At 35.6% G+C, this 17330-nt stretch overlaps 1 protein-coding gene across 1 annotated transcript; it reads right to left on the reverse strand.

Annotated features, from left to right (window-relative positions):
- Window positions 1-11686: 11686 nt before the first annotated feature.
- LOC140162026 (adhesion G-protein coupled receptor D1-like) lies at window positions 11687-17056 on the reverse strand. Its single transcript, XM_072185316.1, has 7 exons — window positions 17017-17056; window positions 16214-16280; window positions 14625-14691; window positions 14163-14248; window positions 13446-13575; window positions 12595-12636; window positions 11687-12196 (listed from the first exon to the last, which is right to left on the reverse strand). The coding sequence occupies exons 1-7, from the start codon at window positions 17054-17056 to the stop codon at window positions 12116-12118; spliced, it is 513 nt and encodes a 170-aa protein (XP_072041417.1). The 3' UTR covers window positions 11687-12115.
- Between the last annotated feature and the right edge of the window lie 274 nt (window positions 17057-17330).

Below are 17330 nucleotides of genomic sequence, written 5' to 3' on the forward strand. Positions count from 1 at the left end.
GCGCTTTATAAGAATAAAATATTATTATTATTATTATTATTATTATTATTATTATTATTATTATTATTATTATTATTATTATTATTATTATTATTATTCGCCGCATATATTTACCATTCGATCATCGACATCCTGCCAAGTGGAGTTGTCGTCACTGTACTCTACCCGAAACATCGTCACCCATTGCATTCCAGTACTATTCCTTCCTTGCGTGATTATCCCTGATACCATAGTAGGCATTTCCAGATCAACTTGTATCCACTGATTGGGGTTAATATCATATGCACTCCAGCCGCCTTTATTGAATTCGTTGACTTTATTCAATCTTCCGTTTACTGCAGCGAGTGCAGGTTCATGTATACTAGATGCTGATATCTGACTATCTGCAATGCTTCCATCTTCCATCCCCAAACTATGTGTACAGGAGCCTTAATATAAGAAAAGAATATTGAGGGGATTTTTGGTTATTATCTAATTTATTGTAAAGCAGCCGATTACACGGCTTGGACGATTTTTTTGTAAGATCAACAGAGAATGCCACGGGGTCATTGTGGAAGTGTCGTGACACACAGGCCTATAGCTGTTAATATGCTTCGTTTTTTCCAGCATCGCTCTCACCCAGCGACCTCTTTGGAACACATGCTCTGTCACCCCACGGCCAATTTGGCATCATTAAATCGTATGTTGTCATTCATCATCATCATCATCATCATCATCATCATCATTTCCATCATCATCATCATGACAATCATGATCGAAATGGCGAAAATCGCATTTGTGTAGAATTTTTAGCCGAAAATAATTTTTGTCTATACTGTACATTGCCAGAATTTCCCAAATTTGCATGGGCGCTCTCATATTATGACGTCATAGCGACATTATGTGGGTAATGTTTGTACTTATTTTGGTATCACTGGATAGAGAAGACCTATATAGCTATACATTAGTACCAAATAACGGTATATGACGTTTATAATGGAAAATTAGGGGGCTGCCCTCCCCCTTCGTAGTCCGTGTTACAACCCCTTCGTAGTCCGTGTTACAAGATATGGCTCGGTAGTTCTAGGGTTAATCAAACTTTATATGAATGATATTAAGTTAGTTATTAAACTAACATATACAATCAGCCCCTTCATGGTTAAAGCCACCCCTTTAAAGCGAGTCGGAGCCATCAGGCCACATTGTTTCAGATTTGGATATTTTGCTTTAAAAATAAGATATGAAATGAGTCAAGCAAACCCACTGGTCACATGTCTGTGTCCGCGTGAATTGAGAGAAAACAACAAATAATAGGTCAAAACGAAAGTTTCCACTATTTTCCCTCCCAGGGAAAATCATGCAAACGGGGAAAAGTTATAATTACAATGAGCCTTTGGAATCTTACGTATTTCAACCCATACCTTTCCCTGTGAGTGTGGGCTTTATATGATTCTCAATATTTGAGCACAAACTCCGCTAAGCTCATGTACAGCTCCGATTCGTCTTAAATCTAAAAATGACTGATGGAAACTTTATTTTGTCAAATTTCAACATCTTCCATGTAACCGAGATAAACATCTAAAAAAGTAACCCCCCCCCCCCCCTTTAAATAGTGGCCATTATTCACACGGTTGTTTGATGTTTAAAGAATTGGCTTCATTATTAAGTAAATGCAAACTATAGGTGGCGCTATTTATCATAAATCATATTTCTTAATTTGCAAGGGTTAGGTAATCAATACTGTCATTTAAACAGGTAGAATAGGTGAAATAAGTAACAAAGAATAAACATATTGCATCAAAAATAAAAGGAATTATTTATATTAAAAGCCATAAAGAGTCATTTCCCGTATCTAAACAGCGCCACCAATCTTGTCATAAATAGATACATTTTATATCCGAAAAAGCTTGAAAAAAATGCAGTGAAAGTGAATAATGTTGTAAATAAGGGGAAATTAAAGTTGAAAATGACTTCTGTGAACATCTGTGAACATTCGCATGATACCGCTTTAAGCTGTTTAAGCCAAAAATTGGGTTGTACATGTTTTGTTTGAAAAACTAATAAATGATCACATCAAACAACCGTGTTTAAAACGGGCTATTGTATTACAAATCTGTTCAATGCGTTCGAAGCAGAATTTCTGCGCATTTTGACACCGCATCTGATACGATTGCTCAGAAAACAATAACACACCGGTCAATTTAATGTAGTGAGGTCCAGATTTGATAGTTGCACTTACAACAATACAAAAACACTCAGGTATCATGCACAGATTTCCTTCCAATCACACCACTCTTCGTCATACATAAATTCTCCCAGCCACATTTCCATAACATAATATGAATTTATTTTTCAAAAAAAGGGAAATTTAGTTTGGCAGAGGTGGGGCTCGAACTCACGACGCACCGCTATCGTGAATTGCGAATGAGCCTAGCGCCTTAGACCGCTCGGCCACATGACTTGTTGGTATCCATCTTGAAACTTTTTTGAACATATCATCGCATCTTCAACATAGGCTTACCACATGTACCATAATAGCACTCAATTGTTGTTAACTGCGTGTTTTACATACAGAAATCCGACAATAAATGGGCCTCTACATGGACAATAGATTATATCGATTTTGACTCGCACGTGCTCGTACATACGTGTGGTTCAGTATATAGTGGAGCCTACCATTTTTCTTGTATACGCGTTCGATGTTTTTATCATTTATATAAAATATCCACATTAGACCTCATTTTTTCAGGAAATAAAACATTATATTACCATCAAAACGAAACAGTAATCTTTGGCGGGGTCTAATGTAATTTCTACATAGAATTTTTAACGTTTTTTCTATCCTTATTCTCGCTCAATTAAAAAAATATTTTGGCGTATATAAAATTGAAATAAAATTCTCTGCCTCTTAAACGACATCAAATGTGCACAATTGGTTATCACGAATCGTTATATATGATGTGCAGTAAATATTCATATATTCTTTTATACATAGGATGCTTCAATTTTGACACAAAAAATATTTCATTGAAAACCCTCTCACTCGGCTATTTAAAAAAAGGTAACCACGCTTCCCTAGAATGTGCAATAAATTAGCATTAAAACGTTTCTTATTTTAGCAGCATTCCAGAAACACTTGGCGTTTGGCGAAAAGAGGAGTACCTTCCATTATACTGAATACAAAACAAAAGATTTTACTGCAACTTTCAAATCTTGGTTTACATTGATTGAAATGTACGCTGCGACGTCAATATTTAGACAATTGCTACAAATGAGGTGTCAAATGTAACCCAAAATTTTACCACCAAATTGAACACCATTTCATCCTGTGATTAGGCTAGTGTTAACTGTTTCGTGGAAAGAATCTTGACATATAGGATTATGTAATGTAGAATTTATAGAAGCCAATTTAGTGTTAACTCATTTATAACAAAAAATGTAGATATTTTGATAGCGCTTTATTTCATAAATAACCTCAAAGCCCTTTACATTTATTCTGCCGTCATTAGAATATGTCGGAACCACGTTTGCAGCCTACAAATGGCGCAGGGTTTATCAGTACAACCACTGTGACTTCCCCTTACAGCTTCCCATTGTACCTGGGTGGGGTGATGCAAGCGAGGCAAAGCGCCTTGCCAAGGGCGCAACACGGTAGTGGTACGGGGAGTCGAACCCACGCACGTCGAGCAAGCTCTCAAATTTTGAGTTCAAGGCCGTAACCACTGATCCACCGTGTCCTCGGTGGCTAAGTGGTTAGAAAACATCTATTCTGGAATTGTTGCAATACTTATGTTTGTTGTATGGTAATTACAAAATGATCCTCGTCCTAACAATTCTTAATTTCGTAACACATCCTCGAAATGATTCGGGGTTTTTTTTCCGCCGGATTTTACATTATTTTCAGGTCAATATAGGCGCTTTACAAACATACACCCTATTAAAGGCGTTGTATATTAGGTGATATTTTATTGCTAAACTGAGCACAAACAATTGTGTTGGTATGCTTAGACCTGCTTATTTATCGTCCTTCATTCATAGGACGAGGGTCGACTATTTAACCAAAAATAATTGGTAATATAGGCCTATAGGTAAAGATGCACAACATTGATTTTAGATGATTCCATATCAAATTATATACATATCTCACTAAAGACATCACCAAACTGGTTAAAACACAAAGTATGTGGGTCAGCAAATCGTTGGTTCCATTGTTATGTGGGACAGGCTGTGGTAATGATATGTGTAGTGATATCCCACACTTACCTTGATTTGCTTGACACAAAGAAAGTAAAATGCCGATTCCTAGAACTACCACTCTTGTAATGATCCGCATCCATTTGCTAGCAGTTGGTATATTCATACCTTTTTGTTTTCTTTATTCACCAAAAGATATCTCCAGTTTTGCCAACTGTTACAGAAAACGGCGAAATATCAAATACCACCAGCTCCGCTCGTTTCGTTGTGATCGTGAGCTTGGTTTGTTTGTTTGTTACCATAGTGATGTTATATTTCATATATTTTTGAAATCATCCTCTCTTATATCTGTTTCCTGTATGAATAATAAACGTGGTTCGTTATTAAGGTAATTGGTTTTGAACACTAACGTTCAGAAAATATATAAAAATAAATGGTGATAAGAATTATACCTATCATGAGCTCCATGCATCAATGCATAATGCCACGTATAACACCAGTTCCCGTATATACTTACTATTACACATCCCCACCCTAAACTCACCCCACCACCACCTACACACCCCCACACCGGGTGTGTGCACATAATTAACCATGTGCCTGTTCTTCTGCTTGTGATTGTTCTCTTGCTCCTTGAAACTTCATCATCATCAGTTCTTTTTGATCATCAGTTTCTTTTACCGCACCTAAAAACTTCGTCTTATATTTTCCTCTTTTCCCTTTTCTTCTTCATCTTCTGCTCCTTCTTAATTAAAAAGAAATATTGATAGTCAGAGTTAGCAGTAAAAGTATTTTTCTATTTTTTAAAAATGTCTAGAAATAAAGCGATAGCCATATGAACAGGAGAGTCTGCCTGATACAGACATGAATAATTTTGTATCTTGCAAAGATGTAAAAAAAAAGAAATGCAATACCGTATATCATTATAAGAAGTCTCGATTATTTGCTCTCATCGGTTATTATTCGAAATACAAATACGTGAGTAACCATCAGGAATTGGACCATGATATCCTCCATGACAACCGCTCCTGTGCCGAATCATGACGTCAGTACCTTTTTATTCGCTTACAAAACAGATCACCAACATGAAAAGTTATACTTACTTAACGTTGTTTACTTTCCTTACATTATGATACTTATTTATTATACTTACTTGCGCGATTGCATGTTTGTTTATTTATCTTATTTACTTTACTTTACCGTCATCTTTATCAAAAGAATTATACAGGCGTTACAGATTAAGATGTATAATACTATATTTGTTTTGGTTATCCACTCAATGGTGTAGAGTGAGTCTTCCTATTAGGGGGAAACGACCATTATTAGGGTGGCACCGCGCCTGATGGGGGAGGGGGCACAAGCCGTTATTCTGCAAAGTTCCTATGGGATTTTCTATATAAACTTTTCAAACCGATTGAGCCAACGCACTCTCCTCATGCCCTCTGACGCTACGCTACTGTATCACAATATCTGTACTCCACATTTCCCTAAAACTCACCTCTAGAATTAACCTCCTTGCTCAAAATAGTAAAGAAATAAGATGACTCGAAAGATTAAACTATTAAGGTTTTACGCATAACTATCTGTAATTGGTTCATGTTAACGGCATGTAGAGGTAATAATACATGTATATTTTTATTGTCAAGATCAATGCATGAAATAGTTGACATTTTAATTCGTTATATTTTGTATGTATCATGGCATGTATAATGCTATACGAGATGCCAGGGGAGACAGTTAACTTTTGATAATCGGCTGCTTGTTGTGCATGGTGATCCAGTAAGCAATTTGCTACTTGTTTCCAATATTTTACGTGAACTCTCTTTCCCTTTCTGCCACCTTCCTCATCCTCTACGCCCCACCCCTATCACATCTCACATAACTCTCTCTCAAGAGAGTGTCACAGTTGTTTAATTGACGAGTATTATCAGCAATAGTGGGGTATGGGTGTCGGATGGAGGGTGCTGCTTGGTGGGTGTATGGGACGTGTTTGGAGGTGGAGTGGGTGTATCTCGGGATGTCTGTTCATAGACATCCCTATGGTGGGGATGGTGTAGGTAATTTAAAAAAAATATTAATAAGTTTCACTTTACTTGGACATCCGGAAAGTCTATATTAATAGTTGTCTTGCAGATAACATTTAACAATGCTTAGAAATAACAAATTCTCATTTATGGTGTTAAGAGGCTTTTGGAGTTTGGGATGGGGTGTGTGGGTGTGTGGTTGAAATGGTTGAGTGTGTGAAATATAGAAGTACATTATTAAGCTGGCGAATCCATGCCCAGGTAAATCTACGCTGATGCCATTTTTGCTGACAGCGGTGTGTGTACAATGTAAATGGGGGGGAGGTGTGTGTATGTGGGGGGGTGTACAATTCTAAACAGTCTTGGCGTTTATTCTATAATAAATGGATCACTAATTAATTAGTTAATATTTTAATGTGTTTACCAATTCATTAATTAGCTACTTAATTATTTAATTAATTAGGTAGTTAATTAATCAAAAATCTAATAAATGAATGAATGAATGAATGAATGAATGAATGAATGAATGAATGGCGGAATTTTAATTGATTAATTAATTAATTTATTTATTTATTTATTTATTTATTTATTTATTAACCTATTTATTTATTTATTTATTTATTTATTTATTTATTTATTTATGTATTTATTTTTATTAATTAATTCATGCAGAGTCAGAATAGTGAAAATCTCTCTATATTTGGAAATATCAAGAAGAAAAGAGATATAGCTATTATAATAGACGAGAGTTTGGCTGATACATAGGAATAATTTAACATATTTCAAAGCAGCTCACTAGGATAGATTAAACACATAAAACACGTTTTAAATAGAAATATAACATATAATTTTTATTTTTGTGTCTCGATCATTTTTATTATCGCTTATTATTCACAATACGTTAGCAACAAGTAAATAAATTGTGAATTTGCCCATGGTATCTCCTCCTCTCTCTCTATCTTGCTCTCTCTTCTGCGCAAAAAGAAATACCATGACAGTATATATTGGATTTTTAATGAATCGACCAGTGGCGTAACCAGTGGGTGGGCCGGGGGGCAAGAGTGATAAAGAAGAGTGAAAATTGGGAAGGGGGAAAGGGGAGAAAGAGAGAAAAAGAGGGAGGAGAAAGGGGAAAGAAGAGAAAACAGAGGGAAGAAGAAAAAGGGGAAAGAAAAAAAGAAAAAAGAGGGAAGCAAAATGGATAGGGAGAAGAGAAAAGGGGAAGGGGGAAGAGAAAAGGGAAAGAAAGAGGGAAGAAGATCTATATAGGGCCTACTACTTTCATTGTGAAATTTGTACTCTGAAACGCTGATATTTTTAGCTTCTAATATGCCAAAAAACAGGAGCTTCACCAGGGGCCCTACTGCGGGTCCCTGGACCCCACACATTTACAGCAGTTTAACAGCAATTTTAACGATTGTTACATTAAAATAATATCACTTCCAAATGGTGACAACGAACTACTGTACATTCCATTATTCCTTCCATTCTTTCGCCACAAATATTTACAATATTTAGCACATCTATCACATCAGTCAAAATGCACTATTTTAACTTTCTTTCTTTTTCTTTTTTGCTTGCTTGCATAATTTCTTTTTCTTTTCATTCTTTCTTTCTTCTTTCTTTCTTTCTTTCTTTCTTTCTTTCTTTCTTTCTTTCTTTCTTTCTTTCTTTCTTTCTTTCTTTCTTTCTTTCTTTCTTTCTTTCTTTATTTTTCTTTCTTTCTTTCATTCTTTCTTAATTTATTTCTTTCTTTCATTCTTTCTTAATTTATTTCTTTCTTTCTAAAATATTTTTTAATTTAAGACACTTATCACAAAACACTTTTGTACATCATGGCTTATATTTACAGCAATTTAAGGGACGCACCATTTGACGTCTGGGGGCTGTAAGTTGAGGTCGGGCATTTTTGCTTTGTTAGCTTTTACTTTTTTTTTCGTGCATTATTATAAACATACGTAGGTTGGGAGATTTGGGTGTTTTTTTTTGGGGGGGGATGATTATAGTGAAGAATTTGTTTCGCTCATATAGTAAAGCAATTTGTTTTCAGATAAATTCCAGCCCACCCGCTGGAAAACAATTGGTGCGTCCCTAACATTTATAGGGTTAAAGTTTAAAATCTAGTCACTCCTGGTGACAATGGACTATTGTATTTTTGAACTTATTACAAAACATTATTATGTAACTCTTGTACATTTACAGCAGTTTAACAGCAATTTTAACGATTGTTACATTAAAATAATATAATTTCCAAATGGTGACAACGAACTATTGTACATTTAGAGAATAAATGATAGGATTTTGTCTTTTGCCTATCAATATCGTGTCATAATGGATGGGCTGGCCAATATTTTGAGTAGTGGATGCCGGCGCAGCCGGTATCCACTACGATCAAATATTGGCCATCCCATCCATTATGACACGATATTGATAGGCAACAAAGACAAAATCTATCTTTATTCTCATTCTTATTCAGTTTTAATGTAATTTTTTCGAGAAAAACTGCCTTTTTTCAGAAAAAATAAAGTTACTTTTGTGAGGACATCCCCGTTGTTTTAAATGAACGAAACCATCACGAACATCTAAGCCGCCGAATCGCGTTCTTAGTTCTCGCACGTGTATTACGCGAACGCATTATCTCGCGATCATTGAGGAGCAACAAGCGTGCCGCCGTTGAGTGGCGGCGCGCGCCCTGACTAATATCACTATCAACTATTGTGAGATATTATACACCAGAAAACCAATCAAATTACGTGAATTCTTTACAAGACGCACCCATTGAATAAGAATCCATTATTCCTTCCATTCTTTCGCCACAAATATTTATAATTTAGCACATCTATCACATCAGTCAAAATGCACTATTTTAACTTTCTTTCTTTTTCTTTCTTGCTTTACAATTTAAGACACTTATCACAAAACACTTTTGAACATCTTGGCTTATTTATATTTACAGCAATTTAAGGGATGCACCATTTGATGTCTACCCACCTGCTGGAAATCAATTGATGCGTCCCTAACATTTAAAGGGTTTAAGTTTAAAATCTAGTCACTTCTGGTGACAATGGACTATTGTATATAATTTAAATAACTTATCACAAAACATCTGTACATCTTGCCTTATATTTACAGCAATTTAACATTTTTACGATGGTAAGATTAAAATCATATCACTCCCACTCATTCTTTCTTCCATTCTCAACAAATATTTACAATTTAGCACACAATTTATTTACAATTTAGCACACAATTTAGCAACAAATATTTACAATTTAGCACACCTATCACATAACATTTGTATCACATAGCCTTGTGTCACATTGGACGATTCTTTCTTTCTCTCTTTCTTTCTTTCTTTCTTTCGTTGCTTTCTTTCCTTTTTTTTTTGCAATTTAAAACACTTATCACAAAACACTTCTTATAGCCTTATATATTTTACAGCAAATTAAGGGACACACCATTTTGTATGTTTTTACCCGAAGGATTTCCCAGGTTTTTATTTATTTGTTTTTAATTTTCAGGCGGGAGATTGTTTTTTTTATTATATTTGCTTTATTAGTTATAGTGGAGTATTATTATTTTTTGCATTTTAGTGACAGTAGGGATTTTTGGCCTCATATTTCAATTTTCTTTTTCCAAAAACTTCCAGCCCACCCCCTAGAAATCAAATGGTGCGTCCCTAACATTTAAAGGGTTTTACGTTTAAAATCAAGTCACTCTTAAATGCTGACAATGTACTATTGTATTTGAACACATATATATTAATATTCTACAAGCAAGGGGTTTTGAACAAATCGATTTCAACATGTATGTCAACCAATGTTTAATGAGGTGCTAGGATAGACCCTCTAGATTCCTGTTAGGGGGGTAGTGGACTAAAACTGTAGGGTATGTTTTTCACTAGAGGTCACGAAAGGTCACGCATGGGTTAGAATATTACTCGTCTGATGACATTGATTACAAATATGTATAGTCTGTGCCATCTGCCTTTCGTGACCTCTAGCGAAAAACGTACCCTACAATTTGAGTCCACCACCTCCTTTGTAGTGCTCTGGAGGGGCTATTATTATTAACGGCATTTATAAAGCGGCTTTACAAAAGGACAAAGCGCTGTACAAAACAAAGCAACATCTGTCTACCCTAACACCTCATGGTATTAAACATTGGTTGACATGGGCGTTGAACTCAATCCTTAAGTTAGGCCCGTATGAGATTTAGCCCCTAGGCTATAACAAACATATGTAACATTAGAACGGTTGTAAGATTAAAATTGAATTACTCCCAAATGGGGACAATGGACCAATGTCTCTTTCATTTTTTCTTTGTCCACACATATTTACAATGTAAAGCACCTATCACAAAACATATGCAACGTTTGCATAATTATCTCGCCTTGTATTTGCAGCAATTTTACATTTTAAACGGTTGCAAGATTAAAATCGGTTCGCTCCTATACGTTGAAATTGGTCTATTGTACCTTTATTTCTCTCTTCCACACATAATTACAATTTAAAACACCTATCACACACATGTAACTCTTGTAAGCGGTTGTAAGATTTCATTCTTTCTTCCATTCTATCTCCACAATATTTACAATAACTTTTGTACATATTGCCTTATATTTACAGCAATGTAACGTTTAAAAAGTTGTAAGAATAAAATTGGATGAGAATTTCAGAATTCTCTTTAACTTTAAATTGTTGGTGAAAAAAAAATAAAATCTATTTTGCTCGCAAAAGTACTTGATATCCCTTTACATAGAACATAACATAGATCCTAAAAGTCCTAAACACCGCAAAAGGAAAGTCAAAATTAATTTTATAGGGGTCATAACTTTTAATATGGTAACTTCAAAGCACTTAAGGTGGCACGCAGGATCACTCAACATGCTCAAAGTAGGAAATTTTAGACATTGTTTTGTATTGTATCTTTAAAAGTAATGATGATAAGTACATAAAATTATACATTTTCAGAAAGGAGATGACACAAGAAATCCAACTAGCACGGCAGATTCAAAAATGAACACCTTTTGAGAAAAGCGCCATAACAACTTACCCTAAATATGTATTATGTTCTATGTAAAATGTTTAAAATTTCCGACTTTGAGTGATCCTGCGTGCCCCCTTAAATTGGTATATGAATTTATGAACAATTTAGTTAGCTTCAATGTGATATCTCACTTATGCCAACATAACTGGAAAACATTCCACTTTTATACGATTTATGAAAATTGGTACGATTCTAAAAGTTGTAAATGTTACTATTTTATACGATTAAAAATTACTCAATCTGAGATTTTGCAAAAGCCTGAAGTGTGCGACGTCCACGTAAATGTGTGACATGACGATCTGTAAATCCAACGTCATTTTACAAAGTAATAAGACTGGTTTTACTTTATAATATTCGAAATGCGTTCGGCAAATTTGTGCAAAGTGAGTAACCAACTTAAAATGTGTTAAATCGGATAATTCCAGAAAAGTAATGTATCAAGCTGTAGCTAATAAGATTCTCCAAATATTTATTTTAATAATCGGAATTAAACTTTGTATAATGTTTAGTTAGAGGTCCATAATTCATGTTTCCATTTTTGAAATAAAGCAACGGCTGTCTCATCTCAAGTTGAGAGTAACACCATGTTGGATCTCGCAGTGGCAGGTTCGAATATGCTACTGCGATATCCAACATGGCGTTATTCTCAAATTGAGACGAGACACAATATAGTATATAGATATCTTTCCCGGATTTCTCCGATCAATCGATATTTGTTCCGGATCCGTGTTATCGATTAGGTGACGTCACGGCAAAAATGTCTATAGGAAAATCACAATATCTCAATTGAATCACAGGTGCGTTATATCTTGTCTCGGTCAAGATGTGCCAATTGTCCCCTTTGGGCGGATCAAGAACTGACGAGTCAGTCACCGTGTTGTCCCGGTATTGTCAGTGCTAGTGTTGTCCACACGTCCACGAGCAGCTTTCTGCCTCAAGAAAACTTTAACCTAAAACAAAACAAAATGTTTGAAAAATAAAGGTAGGAACTATTAATAGATGGAGAAAATAAATACTTGAAATAAGGCAGGATACTTATAAAAATAAACACATATTATATAAAAAGTAATATATAAGTGACATTTTTAACGTTATACAGATCCATGATGTAACCCTGGCTAAATTCCAAGTTAGATTTACTGTTGATTTAATAGTACTACTCGTAGTGCCTGTTTGCGTCGTTAAAAAAGATCCATTGGCCGACCATAGTAGACAAAAGTAGCTTATACTTTCAAAACCAGTGGTATTTTTGCTTTTATATTGTTCTTTTTTGTTGTTATTTTTCGACAAAAAATATCATTGCTAGATATCATACTTAATTTCAATTGCAACAATTACGAATACTCACATCGTCATCCAATAGGCACTGTGTGATAAAGATGAACACCCCCTGTAAGAACAAACAATACTATTACTAGTTAGTTACTTATGATATTTTATGCCATGCTATAAACAATAGCATGATCAAACTGTTACCATATTTGCGCATGAGGCTGTACGTATTATATTTGTTTGTTTATTAAGATTTTTAATAGAACTGTCTGCTTGCCTAGCTCAGGGAGGTAAATAACACGTTAACTGGGTGGGCATTTGCCCACCCAGTAAATTATTTTGCCCACCCAGTAAATTCAACTTGCCCATTGCCCAAAAGTGCCCACCCAGTAAATTATTTTGCCCACCAAAAATTGGGCGCCATATAATAATTTCCATCTAATTTTACTGCTTTTTTCCTACATAGGAGTAATGGTGACTGATAATTAATAATAGATTTCTAAGTACCCAAAGTGAAATATAATATGGTACACAATTATTTTTTCTTGAAAGTTGCTACATGAATATGCTAAAAATTGGCAGAAGATGCATTTAGAGATAGTGTAATGTCCACTTTTACATCAAAGCCAAATTGTACGCAAAAACAGGTCTACATTTCCGAAAATCCGAACGCCTGGATGGCATTAATTATCGCTGCCCACCCAGTAAATTATTTTCCATTATTTGAGGGCAAAAATAAATTAAATTGCCCACCCAGTAAATTATCCTAATTTACCTTTCTGGCCTAGCTACTGTATAAAGCATCTGCATATAAAATTAAATACAAGCAATCCTTACTTTTATCAAATACTAAGAAACGCAGACTTGGTGTCATCTTGTAAACACGTAAGACACTAAGGAAAATATTGTATTCTATTAATGTCCTACCTGGAGTCCATTTGCGATGTCAAAGAAGTATGAAAACACAATGCCAGATGTCTGATCTAATTGCAGCACTCCAAATATCCACGTCACACCCAACAGAGGAGTGAGTATCAACATTGCCCGCACACTGGCCCTGAATATGTTACAGATAAAAAATGGCAAATCATTATTTATGTAACGAAAGTATAGTTATAGGAAAAACGTTAGTTGATACTTCTTTGATAAATATTGATCGAGTTGAATAATTATGTTTATTTATTCAAAAGAAGTGTATTGTAAGTTATAACACTAAGTAATAAACATGCACCCCGTCCCACTTCCACCCCACTCCAGCTTTTACCGTGTGGGGTCACTCTCCTAAAACCGTCAAAAAGGGACACACAGTTCTAGCCTAAACCCTACTAATTGTGGGTTTGTGAGTCAATTGGGGACACTTGTTTAAAACCTACAATCGGGTACATGTCCTATACCCTTTCTGACAACCGGGGACATCTTAATTAATACCAAACAAATTAGAAACTGCTTTCAGCAGACGAACATTCAAGTAGGATTTCCTGGCCTTTGATGTCCCCGTAAAATGAATTTACTTTATAAACACCAACCCACACACCTTTGACCTAAGTGTTTTCTTTTTTTCTTTTCTTTCTTATTTTTAAGAGCGACGACGTGTCCCCTTCTCCCGATTTCGCCACCTAACGGCTATATCATCAGTGTACTAACCTTAGACGTTCCACTTCTGACTTATCCTGGTTAGTTTTTAAGTCCAAAAACTTCTCAAGAACAATGACCAGCAATATCACGTTCACCTTACAAATAAAAGAATGATTGAAATGTTATCAGGACTCAGACTCGGTGTGAAACGTGGACCACTCGCGTTTACACGCTACGGATAATGATGAACCCAAAACGACGTGAATCGCAAATGTGACAGTCTTATAGTTGATTGATTATTTTACGTTGAAACTAGTAACATGGATGGCCCCACAACTATGACAAGTTACTTGATGCTTTATTTGAGCTTTACTATTATATTAGATGATTACAAGAAGATAATGCATTATGGAAAACATCGAAATGCCTCGATTTAATGTTTATTGCATTTCTGACATTGGTGGACAAATTACCAAATTCTATTTAGTTCTTTAGGCGAGCTTTACTAATTAAACGTTCTCAATAACCTACCACTGTGATAAATATAACCGGTCCGGCAAATGCATAAATCAAACCATTTGTTGACGGCAACCAACATCTATACAACAAAATATGTGAAAATATTATTTAATGATAGGGAGTAGTAGTCTCAGTTACCATGTCACCTCATTATTTTATTTTGAACCTCAGATTTTTAACACAGTCTGTATTAAAGCCATGTTATAACATTTCCATAAAAAATAGATTAGTATTTCTTTTCCTTTTGTGCTACTGGACAGCCCAGACAGCATTACAATCATGGGCCGGGATTGGTACAATATTAAAATTTTATTGGCCCATTATTAGATACAATATTGTACCAAGATGTTTTGCCCATGGGCCCTGGATTGGCCCAATCAATATTGGCAATATTTAAATTGGCCAATATTGGGCCACTCATGGCTCAATATCGAGATCAATACTGGGCCAATGTCTAACCAATATTGTTTTCTGTTGGTTATTCATTGGCATCCATTTGTATGCCAATATTGTATCAAGATTATTTGCTCATGGGCCCTGGATTGGCCCAATATCTTCGCGGTAAGAGAGGAACACTACGACTCATCACCGTGTGGTTGAATAGCCATTAAGAATATTTGATAGCATGGTGACACGTACGCGAATGAAGTTATCTTTAAAAGTATGGTCTTAGAAGTGAAAGTGCCGAAAATTCTTGTGTATTTTCTATATAGCGTTTGCCCTGCATTTTATCATCTGTGGTTTTGTTTCCTATTATTTCAACTTAGTATAATATTTAAGATTTAAAGAAGGTTCTCCAAACACTAGTACTCCTCACAATACATTTTTGTTACCCAATTGTTACCCAATTTGTTACCGAAATTGGTGTGATAGCCTATATTGGCTGCCAACATGATGCCAATGTAAAAATTGCCAATTGAAAACCAATATTAACCCAATATTTCTGGCCAAGATTACACCAATGCCAAGTTGCCAATGGAAAACCAATATTGATCCAATATATTTTGCCAATGCAAGGCCAATGCTAATAATGCCAATGGAAAACCAATTTTAGTCCAATATTTCTTGCAAAAATTTTACCAATGCCAAGTTGCCAATGGAAAACCAATATTGATCCAATATCGTTGCCAATGTAACGCCAATGCCAATAATTGCCAATGAGAAACCAATATTGACCCAATATTGCTTCCCAAGAAAATACCAATGCCAATATTGGGCCAATGTGTGTATGTTGTCTGGGAGGCCTTTGATGTGTATGTACCATCCCGCACGCCGTGTACGTACTGTACTGTGATGTGAACATCGTGCACGCGTTCGACTAATATTACCATCGTACCAACGACGGTTCCTGCGTTTTATTCAAAATCGCGAATTTTGACAAAACTATAGCACCTAAAGTTTTGATTTTTGCAGGGCATGTTAGTTTAATAAAGCAAATTACAATCGTTTAAAAAAACAACAGCGTCCTCCTCAACAAATGTTATAATATGGCTTTATGTAATTTTAAGGAATATTTACTTTTTATTTGAAAATGAAAAATAAAATTACTCTGTTGTAGAACTAGGTAAATCAACACCGGCCCATGCGAATGTGCTACTTACATTTCGTTTTCTTGATATTGTGGCATCCCAACTCCTAAGGTTGTGAATGCAATGACTGCTGGTATACCTGTGCCAAAATGAGACAAATACGTAATTAGTTTTGTACCTTTTTAGGTCGTATTAATATTAAATTTAGGCATTTATACAGCGCCTCGCTTGTACAGCGCGTGTATCAAAGCGCTCGCTTCTTTTGCAGTTAGAATATGCCAGCTGCCCTACAATACCTTTGGGCGGCGCTCAAGGGATAATATTCGTAACAATTCCCCATTTCACCCCTGAGTAGAGAGAGGCAATTGAGGTAAAGCTCCTTGCCCAACTCTCAATCCTCAAATTGAAGGTTCTGTGCCACCCCTCCCCCCTCGAACAATTCTTCCTCGTACTTTACTCATAGGTCCCAAAAGTTCTTAACATTGAATTATTCCAATGATTATGTGACTATATATATCACCGTCTCTGGGCATGCTAACACAAATGCACCATTATGGGCACGAAGTTAAGATCCTATAGAAAAGCGCCGATAAGCAGTGGCTCCAATCGAATGTATAAAACTTTTTTTTCTTCGTTAATATTTTTAAATAGCCGATAAACGGCCGTTGACATCCCCCTTATGCTCAGTGCCTTTGAAGGCATAATCCCTATGTCTATACGGTGACTGCAACATTACATTTTGCTACTCATGAGACAATATAACTAATATCAAAAACTACCATCTCTCCCGTACAATGGATGTCACACACTCTGCCGTATCAAGGATGACAAACACCAAAAGATTTCGTGACAACATTTCACTTGAAACAATCGACCCTTGAATTCCTCAACAGTAAAGCTGAATTTATACTCCATCGCTGAGCTAAGAGCGATTGGTATTTGACCAATTAGTTAGCGGGCTTTACAAAATGCAACAAAAAGCAAGCTATCTCATTGGCTACAAACCAATCGCTATCGCTCAGCGATGTAGTATAAATTCAGCTTTATAGTAAGAGAGTAAAGTTAAATGTATCTCACCCCAAGCAATAGGAATGCATATAGGTAGTTTCATACTCCAACTGATACTCGGGTTGACTTTCAAGAAGAGATGTACTCCTTCCATCAACATCCACATGAACACAACCAACCA

The sequence above is a fragment of the Amphiura filiformis genome, chromosome 10 (genome assembly GCF_039555335.1).
Source record: "Amphiura filiformis chromosome 10, Afil_fr2py, whole genome shotgun sequence".
NCBI lineage: Eukaryota > Metazoa > Echinodermata > Ophiuroidea > Amphilepidida > Amphiuridae > Amphiura > Amphiura filiformis.

Excerpts from the sequence above, each read along its gene's own strand:
- LOC140162026 (XM_072185316.1), bottom strand. The coding sequence starts at position 17,056 with ATGGAGTATAAATTCAGCTTTACTGTTGAGGAATTCAAGG. Across the intron at positions 14,692-16,213 it reads CAATATCAAGAAAACGAAAT|ATGTTGGTTGCCGTCAACAA; the intron begins GTAAGTAGCACA and ends TTTGTTGTATAG. Across the intron at positions 12,637-13,445 it reads ACATCGCAAATGGACTCCAG|GGGGTGTTCATCTTTATCAC; the intron begins GTAGGACATTAA and ends TTGTTCTTACAG.